The 12,577-nt window shown below is 50.7% G+C and overlaps 1 protein-coding gene across 1 annotated transcript; it reads left to right on the forward strand.

The window, feature by feature from the left end:
• Positions 1-10,804: 10,804 nt before the first annotated feature.
• LOC119378318 (uncharacterized) lies at positions 10,805-12,178 on the forward strand. Its single transcript, XM_037647493.1, has one exon. It carries the CDS (start codon positions 10,805-10,807, stop codon positions 12,176-12,178), a length of 1,374 nt encoding a protein of 457 aa, XP_037503421.1.
• The last annotated feature ends 399 nt before the right edge of the window (positions 12,179-12,577 follow it).

Raw genomic sequence — 12,577 nt, forward strand, 5'->3', positions numbered from 1 at the left:
TGGGACACCCTGACTCATTAGGGAGCTCCCGAACGGCACACGCAAAGCCCTGCGCCGGCCTTTCGTGCACGTGTCATACGCCAACCGCTTGCGGGCTCCCGCTAGGTGACGGAAACAGCCGGCCTCAAACGCCAACGCTAACTCAGCGCACGCCACCCGAAAACTGCCCAATTTTCCTTGCGTCCACGCATGACACGCAACGCCACAAACTCTTTTCATAGTCAGCTGACGTAACCCTATTCAAGGCGCTCGTCTCTTAAAGCCCTCGACTCGCTCTGATGCGTGTCACTAACCTTCCGATAGCTAACTACACAACGCATATCGGCTAACAAACAAAAACCACAGAGCGCTAAAAGAAAACAAAGTTCAATAACAGTTAACTAAGCTATCAACACTCGCGGAAATAACAAGGAATACTAATTACTAACTAAAATCAACAGTCAAAATTCCTTCCAACAAATCCGGAGTCGATATTCCAGGAAAAGCCAACAGCTGTCCTCAACAACTTTTCAGGCGCACTCGCGGTGGTCGCGCCCAGAAGGCTTTTCTCGTCAAGCGGGGTGTACGATACGCATGAAAGTTAACCACCCCCTCGTCGAGCCTCACTACTTTCCCTGTAGCGGACTTTTCTTTGTCGCCTCCTGCCACCTCGCGAAGGTCACCGACCTCGCGGTGTCGCACCTGTTTCAACGTTCCTCGAAAGGAACAATGGGGAGTTCTTTTACCCACTGACCCTTTCCGCGAATCATGCGCTTCTCTTTTCTTTTTCTTTCGCCGGCTTGGACGCCTGCGATCTCGCACCTGATCCGACGCTCTTCGAAAAGAACAACGGGAAGTTCCTTTGCCCGCCGACTCTTTCCGCGAATCGTGCGCTTCTCTTTTCTTTTTCTTTCGGCGGTACGGGCGCATGCGGTAGAAACCTGTCCCTGACGGCAATCGCACTTGTCTTGCAATTTCGCGCCGACTTTTGAACTTCTTTCTCAACCGCGTCGCGACCTTTGTCGCATTTCTATCTTTCGGACGCTTTCTCCCTTTCGCACGCTTCTTGGTGCAGACTTTGGAGCACTCCGTCCGCCTCCGATGCTCATCAACATGCTCCTCAGCTGTCTCGCGCTTACTGTCTTGATGATTGCGCATCAATTCCTCCTCTGACCGATTCCGCGAACCATGCGCTACTCTCCTCCTGTTCTCTTGGTGGTTCAGACGCATGCAGTAGAAACCGGTCAATAATGACAATCGCGCCCCTCTCGCAATTTCGCGCCGACGTCCGAACTTCTTCCTCAAACGCGTCGCGACCTTTGCCGCATTTCTGTCTTGCGGACGCTTTCTTTTTGCACGACTCTTTGTGCATACTTTGGGGCCTTTGTCACGATACCTATGTGCGCGACACCTCGTTGCGCTCCTGCCTCTACACGGCAGTGAAAAAGATGAGAACAGACGGAAACCTCGGCTTCTGAATCTCATCGACATTCGCTTCCTCGCGATGCGCTTAGCGCACAATCTAGATCCCCGCGGGACTCTCAACTTGGGACGTTTCCTAGCACGCCTTCTTGGGATTTCAGGCCAAGCCTTCAACTTGGCGTCTCGAGAGATGCGGTCGTCGCGTTCTGCCAGCGCTTTAGCACGCTTACCGCTACTGGTCTCTCTTTCGTTCCCCTTTTTCTTTCGCCGGCGCCTTTTCCTCACTGAACGGCTCGGAATGCTGGCAGCTTCGACGCACGCGCGCGCAAGTACGCTGCCTTCGATATTCATCGCCAGAATCTCAGGCGGCTCAACTAGCCTATCCTCGGTGTCGTCGCTAGGTGTCCTTACTTCTGACATAGCGACAGTCTCGACACTCTCTAACTCAGTTAGCTCGCCCTGAGATGTCTCTCTAGCTTCGGGTGATCTATCACTATCCTGGATAGCCCCTTTTCTCAGGCCTCCGAAGGCGTCCTCTGCGTACTGCGCGACGCGACTTATCTCGACCTCTTGGTCTCCGCGGCGCGCCTCATCCTGCACTTTTCGACGCGCTCCGTCCTCACGCGCCTCAACTTCTCGCGCTATGTGAAGTGCCTCTTGTTCTCGCGCCTCTTTCGCTTTTCGAAGCGCCTCGTCCGCTCTCGCCCATCGAAGCGCCTCAGCCTCTCGTTCTCTCTGATGCGCCTCCTCTTCTAGGGCCTTGTGACGCGCCTCTGCTTCCTGAAGCGCCTCGCGACGGGTCTCAGCCTCCTGTGCCTCGCGACGCTTCTCGACCTCTTGGTCTCTGCGGCGCGCCTCATCCTCTTGCGCCTCGGAGCGGCTCGTAATACTAGGCGCCTCGTCCCTCGTACTCGCATGTACGGAACTCTGTGGAGTCAAAGCTCCAAACGGCTGAACTGAGCTACCCTCGCGGTCTTCGTCAGTTATGTCCTGTGACTGAACGACAGCCGCGACGCTCTCTAAGCTAGTCAGCTTGCTCTGAGGAGTCTCTTCCATTACTGGGGCTTTATCACTGCCCTGCAAAGACCTCTCTCTTGGGCCTTTGCATTCGGCCGAACCTACATTACCCCACTGGCTGAACAACGTATCCTTAACCTCAGTTACTTCCTGCAGGCCGTCTGACACTAAGGCTAAAACTGAGCCTTTCCCACGTCCGAGGCACTCTGCGTGCCTGTTGGCCATCTTTCCTCTTCCCCCATGCGTGCCCTCGTCCGATGTCCTAGCTTTGCGCGTATGACTCAAACGCTGTTGGAATCCTTTTGCTGACAAGCGACATTTGCGCAACAGCGCCTCTTTGACCTTGTCATACGATACAGCGTCCTTCCTATTGAGTCTAGCTATTACATCGGCGGCCTCGCACGGAAGAAGAGTTAGCAACTCTTGCGGCCAACTTTCGAGGGGAAATCCGGCCTTCTCGCACGTTCGCTCAAAATTAACAAGAAAGAGCGCGATGTCCTGGCCAATTTCGAACGGCTGCAAAAGGTCTTCCATCTTTACCGCCTCCCTCACTATGGGAACCTGTCTTGCGGCGGATATACGAAGTTCCAGCTCCCTTAGGTTCAACTCATGTTCCTGCTCGGCAGCTTTCTCTTTATCCCTTTCCTCCTTTCTAGCTCGAATCTCCTCATGAGCTTCCTGGGCCTCCTCGACAGTCACCTTCTCTGCCTCCATAATCGGGAGGATCTGTCGTTTCCGCTTGGCCGAGCCAACCGAAATGCCCAACTCCTTGCAAATTTCAAGGAGGTCTTGCACACTGAACTTGTCCATACTGACACTACACTCCGCCTCGTTTACCCTCGACTGAAACTAAGCGGTCAGACCACCCAATTCTTGGCTGACCAAACAAAGTTACAACTCTGCAACAAAACCTGCTAACAATAACTTGGGCTAGCTAGGTCTGGCAATAAGAGAGGTAAACTTCAGGCACTCACCACACCAGGGTAGCTGACGCTGGCCGATCCCACCGAGCTGCCATCCACTGTTAGGAATGAGGTAGCGTGGCCCATCGCTATCGTGCTCGGAGTAGTCAGTAATGGCAAGGTGAAGAAGGAAAAGATTTTATGTACACTATTTACATATTTTGCTACCAGGCAACATGACTGCCAGCCCGACCACGTCGGCTGGTTCGACTCCGTTCGAGTCGTTCTCCTTCTCCCATCTCCCATCTCCACGGACCGGCACGGCCTTAAATCGTCTAGCCGTCCATTGTCCTGTTGACCTCCGCCGGTCGCAGGTGTTGGGCTCCTATCCAAGTTCTCCAAATTGCGGCGCGCGGCCAGAAGTATCAATTGCGACGCGCTGCCAGAAGCCGCACGCAGGTGTTGACGGTCTTCTAGTCTCTTGACCGCCCGCCGGCCGCAGGTGTTGACGGTCTTCTAACCTGTTGAGCGTCCGCCGGCCGCAGGTGTTGACCTTCCTCCGAACTGGGATGCGCCGGCATGAGCAACACGCAGGTGTTGACGGTCTTCTAACCTGTTGAGCGCCCGCCGGCCGCAGGTGTTGACCTTCCTCCGAACTGGGATGCGCCGGCATGAGCAACACGCAGGTGTTGACCGAAGTCCAGGTGTTGACTCCTCTCCTGGTGGCCTGACAGCAATGCTCTGGCACACAGCACACAGGTGCTGATTCCTCTCCTGGTTGCCCGAAAGCAGATGCCCAGGCACAACAACGTCTACACAACACCACCTATTATGTAACTGTCAGCAGCAAAATTTCAGACGTATAATTACATAGTGTTGAGTTTCTAAGCTAAATAATACGGGAGGAGCTTAGTGACGTATTTTCTCAGAGTATAATGTTAAACATGCTGAGAATGCTAAAAACGTCGGCAGAAAAAAAATGCTCCAGATTCACTAGTGGAAGCATGGGGGCTTTACATCACCGCACATATTAACGCCGCCATTGCAGAGACGGTTTCGTAAAACTTGAATGTTGTTCTCCGAATGAATGTTATTTGTTGGGTCGTATAGGAAGAGCTGCATGTAGCTCTTCAACAATGCAGCGCACAGTACTCTGAAATACAGAGTTTCATGCAATATTTACTAGAAGAAACTGTGGCGCTGCGATCGTCAGCCACCACGGAATTGATGGCACGGATTGGCCCGTTCCTCGTGCTTCCGGCTTCGAACGCACTTCTGGCTTTGTTTATTGTTGTGTTTTAGTTTTGCTTTGGAAAAAAGATTGGCTCGTCGCAAACCTTGTGAAATCGTATGAAATGGTAGACCTGTAAGCGTCAAAGTGGTGTTGTGGAACCGCTAGACTATTTTTTTAATAATTACCAGTACTGAAAGTCAAAAATCCACATGGAACCGAAGGAACGAAGCTTAGGTAAATCGCGAATTCATGCGCTCCCTATCATTCCCATGATGGCTGATACGTCCTGTGTTGCAGCTGCCATAGACACTAGCGCCAGATTTCCCTCTAGTGTATTATTATAAAACTCTATGCTCGGAATCGTTTGCCTTTTAATGCGAAAGTTTTAGATACCTCATCAGACGCGAAAATGACCGTCGGCGTCTGGCGGCGTCTGCGTCAACACGAGCGATGCAAAAACTCATCACCACGTCATGACATCACCCTGTGACGTAATCATGACATCGCATAACTTCATATCATCACATGATGCCGTCGCTTGATCAAGTGTGAGCTGATCCCTAAGGCAGGTGCTAGAAAGCTTTCGCGGGGGAGGGGAAGGGGGCACTAGTGCAATCGACTCAGAAGAAAAAATGAAGGAGATGGCTTTCGCCTTCGAGTCGTCGTAGGCGAATGCGTAAGGGTCCGTGTGACTTTACTTTCTAAACACGTGCTGACCAGGAACAGTTGCGCACAGCCCTCCCATTATACGATGCACGGCACTCTGAATCATTTACATTTTTTTTCCTTATGCGTTGTGCTCCCACATGGAAAACAGAAAATAGCGTCTCTTTCTTGTGTTTCCTGAACCTCTATAAATAATAAAGTTTTGAAAATGGGTTGAGTTCTCTTTTATAATTTTATGGAATGCTCGGGTCAACGCAGTGGAGAAAACTGAGAATATAAAAAAATGCCCCCACCTTCCCGAAGGGAATCGTGAGGAAATGCGAATGCATTTCTTGCGCCGAGAGTACACGGCGTAGTAATTTTAATGGCGTAAATAATGACGCCGTCTGACATTCGCATTCACCGACTTCTGCCATCGCCTTGAGAGGCGCCCAGCCAGCGAACGGTCGAGAGTGAGGCGCGCGCTTCACTCCAGCGGACGGGAGAGTGGGGCGCAGGGAGGAGAGAGAGCGAACGGCGAGAGGAGCGGCGAAGCACTGCACCTACCCTATCCTACACTCTCTCCACACACGCGGGAGCTCCGCCGAGCTCTCGCGATGCGAGCGCCCTCACACACCAGAGCGCGCTCCTCCTCTCCACTCACTCTCCGCTACTCCGCCCGCACCACCTGCTCCGGTTGCTAGGAGCGAGGATAAGCGCGCGCGCCCGCAGCTGTTGCTATGGGAGAGGGAGTGATAGCGGAGAGATAACCCCTGCGCGGACACCATGGAGGAAGGAAAAATAAGGAGAGGCCCTGACGTCACATTCGTGAAGCCTCCACATCGCAAACACCCGCATCGCCTCCTAGCGAAAGAGCCTCGAAACATTTCGCGATTTCCGTCGTGTCGTTTGCAACGTTTGCAAGCGCATGCGCGATTCGAGCCTTTTTTTTTCGCCGTACCAGCGGCGCCGCGGCGCAGTCGATTCACGCATGCTGCTCCTTGTGTGTGTTCTTTAGGAAAGCTACGCAATGCCCAGCTGTTGCGTATACCCAGTGCAAATCGCGTGCACTGCGGACACTACCGGGTGTCACTTTTCATGTGTACGTACACGTTCGCTTCATTGCTGATCACTAATGTATGGTATTTGCATGCGAAGCTCTCGGATGGGCGCTCTGTTGCTTCTTACTCATTGTGTCAACTCAGAACACACGCGAACTCTTGTTTTTGGCGTCTGACGCGCCGTACATAACATGCGCCGAAGGCATCGTACGTTTTTAGAGGCTGTGTCGTTCAACGAAAGGGCAATAAACTTATGTTGTTGTTATCGGACTACGTGATGTATGTATTGTGCGGTGTGCGCTCGCTGCGTGCTTGTTGTTGTGTGCGTACTGGAATTACAAACTTTACGTGCACGATCGCGTATACAATACAGCGGTGTCCTCTTTTCGACGTGAAGTTACGTCAACTATAGGTTGGCGTTGCGTCGAATAGCTACTACGCTCACTCCATATACACGAACGAAGAACCGCTAATCCGGCAACAGATCGGGAAATCGGGCTACGAGAAGGGGAAGGCCTAACGCCCAGCAGAACGCGTAAGTTACTGCTAGGTGAGTTCGAATACGATGATGCAGGGGCTGAACGTTTTTGATCACGGCACGTACCGGTATTCTGTATTGTTGCACAAAAACGCTCCACGAAGAATTTCAGCACGCAGCTCTCGGGCCTGCCACGCACGAACAGCCTGGTAAACGTCTGCTTGCAACATTTTACTGCGTGCGAACCGCACAATACGCGCTAAGTTTACGCCGACACTACAAATCTACGCAGAAACTAATCACCGCGGAGAGCACGCCGCGGGGCGTCTGCTGTTTTGTTTGCCCCATAGCGGTTTGTTTGCCCCATAAATCTGACGTCACTTCCGCCACACTTTTCGCAATGCATTGAAATACGATAGGGCCTCTCCTTAGTATTCCTTCCTCCATGGCGGACACCGACTCCTGACATAGCCCGACTAAGAAATGCATTCGCATTTAAAAGCAAGAACCATTTTCTTACAAGAGGAAAAAAAACGTCTTAAAGCAATACTGGCAAGCAATGAATTGCAATAACTGTAATCACTGCGAAAATAATGCGACTCGCTTCTGCTGCTTTAACAAAAGCAGAGGAAGCATTTGGAACAGAAGTGCTATCAATATGCCCCCTTCACATTTACACAATGTATAGCGGTGCGGCACACGTATGCATTGATGGATGTGCTTCCGCCGCAGCCTTTGTCATTCCGCAAATGACCGTCGCTCGAAGTTTCAAGTTAGATCACAAGACCACTTCAACTGCTGCGGATCTTGTTGCTATTCGGGAAGCAATGCGATTCATTTTCGCAGAGCCCGCTCGAAAATGGACGATATTCTGTGATGCCACAGCTGCTCTTCAAACCATTGATTGCATCATGAGACAATGCCCGTACCATACTTTATCGATATAAATTGCAGAGTTTCTTGGCAATGCTATGAAAAATGGACATCATGTAGCATTCCAGTGGATACCTGCTCACTGTGGCATGATGGGGAATGAAAAGGCTGACGCCGAAGCTAAAACAGCTTTACATAATGCCCCGGAAGTGTGCATTGTGTTTTCGCGAACAGACACTAACGCCTTACTTCGGCAAGTAATGCGCAACTCCACTTTGGAGCACTGGAACAAACCAGAACGCCGGCACAAGCGGCTTCATAAATGGGACCCAGAAATGAAGTTTCGTATGCCTCACAAGCTGAAGCGAAAGATGACATGCATGATTCACCGCATTCGTCTTGGTGTGGAATTCACAAGACGCTATGCCCACTTGAGCGGCTGCAGTGACACAGGTCCCGATTGTGGTCGTTGTCAGTTACCAGAGACACTTGAACATATATTTTGCGCTTGTCCAGCGTACGCACGAGAACGACAGAAACTGATCTCATCGATTTTGCAATATCATAGTAGGCCATTAACCGATGAGGTTGTGTTAGGTCCTTGGCCTGACGTCAGCAGCACAAGTGTGGTTATAGAAGCAGTCGTAGCCTTCTACAAGCCACTAGACTGGATGCACGTCTTTAGATTTGCCCCAGCGTCACAAACTATATTCGCATCTTCCTACCTTACCATCGTCATTCATCACTCTTTCGCTGCCCTGTCCCCCCTCCCAGGGTAGAGTAGCAGCCCAGAGCAAACTATAGCTCAGGCCGACCTCTCTGCCTTTCTGTAAATAAATTCTCTCTCTCTCTGCTTTATTTCGGCGCGATCCGAAACGACCATCGGCATATCGGTGGTGGAATACGAAACGGCACCAAGCGGCGTCTTGGCATTCCTTAGGCAACAGAATTCCTCGACAGCGCGTAAGAAAACGTTCACGCAGAATATCCTTTCGGAGTTGTCTCAGTGACGCATAAGCGCGGAAGTTTATTCTAGGTTACTGCCGTCCCTAACCAGCTGTGTACAAATGCAATTGCAAGCAATTACAAATAGAAGTATGTTCAAACAGAACACGTCCAACCTTCCACTATGCTGCAGCCAGCTTGTCAGAGTATAGACAGGGAGTGAGGCTGAGCCATAGCAGTATTTATTTATTGTCCATTTATTTAATTACCCGCAAGGCCCAGGCCGTTAGCAAGGTAGTACCAGCTGATTTTTGTACGGAGCTAAAGTACTTCCTCTCGACTAAAGTAATTACAAGGCATATAGGAAAATAAAAATTTGCATTTTCTGGCTAAAACATATCTTTGGCTAATTCCTGATGTTGGAATTTCTGATAAATTTTGTCGGGGCGTTCAGATTTTACAATTAAATCTAGTGACACATGCATGGAGGAGGAAGAGAAGAACTTTATTGGAAAATCAGTCAATGCACGTTAGGAGAAAGTCTACCTCTCCCGTCGCCCCTAGATATCTGGCGGAATCCCTTGAGACACGGCAGCAGCAAGGGCTTGACTGATGATATCCTGCTGGACGTCGGTTGGGGTCTGGGCTGCGGAGCAGGGTCTTCCAGGATTCTAGTGTGTGAGCTATCGCACTGAGTCGGACATGTTCAGACCATGTGGACCAAATTTTGTTACCTTCAACACGCGGAAGTGTTTGACGTCACGACAGTGAGCGATCCTAATTGGTTGCCCCTCGTTTTGCATGGAGCAGCGATTGCTGTCGGATGAGCTTACATTTAGGCTTAGGTTGTACCGACTGTAGTACTTCGTAATGTTGGCTTGTGTTGACCACCACTGATTAGTGTAACTGTTTGCTCATGAGGGCTAGTGGTGGCTAAGTGTTGACAAACTATCGAATCGCACATGTTAATATTCGCTTCTGTCAGCTATTGTTGGCAGGCACGGGATAACTTGGGTTACCTGTCAGGTAACGTGGGCTAGTACTAATTAATGTTCGATGCAGTTGTGTAGGTTTGTACATCCACTCTTATTAGCCCAGCGTTGCTGACGCCGCGGACACGCACCACTTACCGTTGCTTATGATTCTACGTCAGCGTGCCGCCATGTGCACCTCTCTTCAGTGAAGCAGACATTAGCGCTCGAACGCAAATCAATCGTCACGATGTCCTTGCGTAAGTCTTCTGTCATGCACGCAACTTCTCGATTTCGACTAAAACGGTGATTTACCTAGTAAAGCTTTGTTCAAACAATGCGCCATAGCCAGCATCTTGGTGAGTGCAGAACCGTATATTCCTTCGGATCTGGGTGAGTGCTTCGCGTAACGTCGATCTCCACAGCGCTCACTGCAAAAAAATTTCTTGTACCGTGCGATAGCAAATACTTCAACCGCCCTGCTTGAGTCCTTTCGAGGACTTTAGAATAAGAGATATAGGTGATGCTTACAGATATATGATCGTTGAATCTGCACATCGAGGTTGCTGGATATATTAATTCTAAAAGGCAACTGAACCTGGCTAATAAACAGAGCAAACACGAAGGTTTTGCAAGGACCTTTACGTAAGCAAGAGCAACATTATTGGCTCCATTGCGACAGCGCTGCTCCGGCGTACTTATTCTCCAATAGTATAGTGCATACAGTACTCTAAAGCGTTCACAGCCTCCTCTGAATAAACAATAGTACAAACTTCCTCGTGTATTCGGGAGGAAGGAACGCTTTCCATAGTAATACATAGTACTGCAGACCGTCGACCATTTTTATGGCGCCTAGCGACATTCGCCCTCAGCCAACCGGAAGTTGAGCGTTGGCTCAAAATCAAGAAAGCACAATAAGTAAAAAATAAAAGCTCATATACAGAGCCAGTTAAAGGGGTCATGAACCACCCCTCACGCTTGCCGGGAAAAACAACTTGGAATGAGTCGGGCTCTTCCCAGGAATATATAGCCGAAATAATTTTACGAAAAGCGAAAAGAGGAACGGAGATATAGCGATCGCTATTGATCATTTCCCTGTTTACTAACACAGGCCCTGGACCGCTTCTGGTTTCCTGCGCTGGCGTAGGCTGGCAGGATTGGCGGGGACAAAAGCCTTGGCGAGTAGCCCGTAGAGTTTCAACGCTGCTCATTTCGTTTGGCATTATATTTGTGAATTTTCGCAATTTCCGGGGATCATCGCTCTCCTGCGTGCAGCGATGGATCCTGACCCCACCGTACCCAGTCCGGACTTGGCGTCGCCTGCGACGTCAACCTCAAGGAAGCGCAACAGCCGAGATGACGACACCACCAGTGACAGCACTGAACTGTACACGGCGAGTAGTGAAGACAGCGACGACAATTTCATCCCCGCAGTGAAGCGCAAAGCTAAACGGCGAATGGTCGGCGCGTCTTCGCCAGCTAGCATCTCTACCGTGAAGGCTGCCTGCAGTCGTAAACGCCATACCATACTCTTTGTTCCTGTTGACTCTTCGGTCAACCTGAAGAACATAAACAGGCAAGTGATATCGGCACGACTTGAAGCTATCGTACCAAATGAGATACAAGATATTAGACTCAACCCACGGAAGAACATCTTGGCCATAGACGTTGAGCACCCGGCTGCGCTACATACCTTGCGAAATGTTACGGAGCTTGGAGACATCAGACTCAGTGCTTACATCCCGCAGGATAGCGACACGACGACGGGCGTCATTTATGACGTCGACGTTTCTATACCTAATGCAGATCTTCCTGTGCTGATAAAGCCAGCTACTGAGGCCACGGACATATTGCAAGTATGCCGGCTTGGCAACTCCCGTTGCATCAAGGTGAACTTCAGAGGCGATTGCATCCCATCGCACGTGAAGGTTGGTCACTTTCGTCACGTTGTGCGACCCTACATTCCAAGGCCTCTGCAGTGCCACAAATGTCTCAAACTGGGCCATGTTAGTGGCGTGTGTAACAACAAGCCAGCATGCCCACGTTGCGCCGAACCCCACAAAGCAGAGGCCTGCAAAGCAACTCTCCTAAAATGCAGCAACTGCAGCGGAAACCATGACGCCTCATCGAAAGACTGCCCAGTACTCAAGAAGGAGAGGAGCATTCTGAGGCAGATGGTGAAGGACGGATCCTCACGAAAGGAAGCAGTAACGGTTGTACAAAGACGGCGTTCCCGTCGACGACGGTGCTCGAAGAAAAGAAAAAGCAGTCATCTGCCAAATGTGCCTTCACCTACGCCGCCACCGCCACCACCGCCGCCGCCACGACCACAGCGACCGCCCCCGCCCCCGCCGCCAGGTGTGATTCGTCCAGAGGTGCAGAAAGACACTGAGGCGCAAAAGAGAGCATCCGACACTGATTGGCCTGCTTTACCGCGGGCACACGTGCCTATGGAACCAAAGCATCCACAGTCGACAACGGCTACGTCAACAACAGGCAGTATATCCGCCCAAGAGGTCCAGGTTTTTTCTGTCCTGAGGTCGCTGATGAGTGTTATCCGCACTCTCCTGGCTAGTCTGCAGATACCTGCCGCTAAATGCGCACTGCAAGTCTTGGACACACTCGAACCAGTACTTGCCGGCTTGCAGTAACAAGATGGCACACCATACAACACATCCGCCTTTCCGAGAACAAGTCAAGGGCGCTTCCATAATTCAGTGGAACGCCAGAGGTCTGCAGTCAAAAATGCCTGAATTTAGAAAGTTCGTTTTTGAGAACAAGTTCCCCATCATCGTCATTTGTGAACCACATCTTTCAAAAATAGCTCGACTGTCGGGCTATGAATCATTTGTTTCTTCGTCATGCATTGAGCGAAGTCAAGTTGCTGTGTACATCCGTAAAGAGCTCACGTATGTTCGCCAAAGAGTAGAGCCTATCGAAGGCAATCACTACGTGTGTCTACATGTCAAAAAGAAGAAGTTGTCGTTCACACTGATAGGCGCATATATACCTCCGTCGCGTCGCCTTGATCAGCAGATCCTAAATGATAT

Source organism: Rhipicephalus sanguineus, unplaced genomic scaffold, assembly GCF_013339695.2.
Source record: "Rhipicephalus sanguineus isolate Rsan-2018 unplaced genomic scaffold, BIME_Rsan_1.4 Seq78, whole genome shotgun sequence".
NCBI lineage: Eukaryota > Metazoa > Arthropoda > Arachnida > Ixodida > Ixodidae > Rhipicephalus > Rhipicephalus sanguineus.

What these genes read in the sequence shown, in the direction of transcription:
- LOC119378318 (XM_037647493.1), top strand. Translation starts at nt 10,805, where the DNA reads ATGGATCCTGACCCCACCGTACCCAGTCCGGACTTGGCGTCGCCTGCG.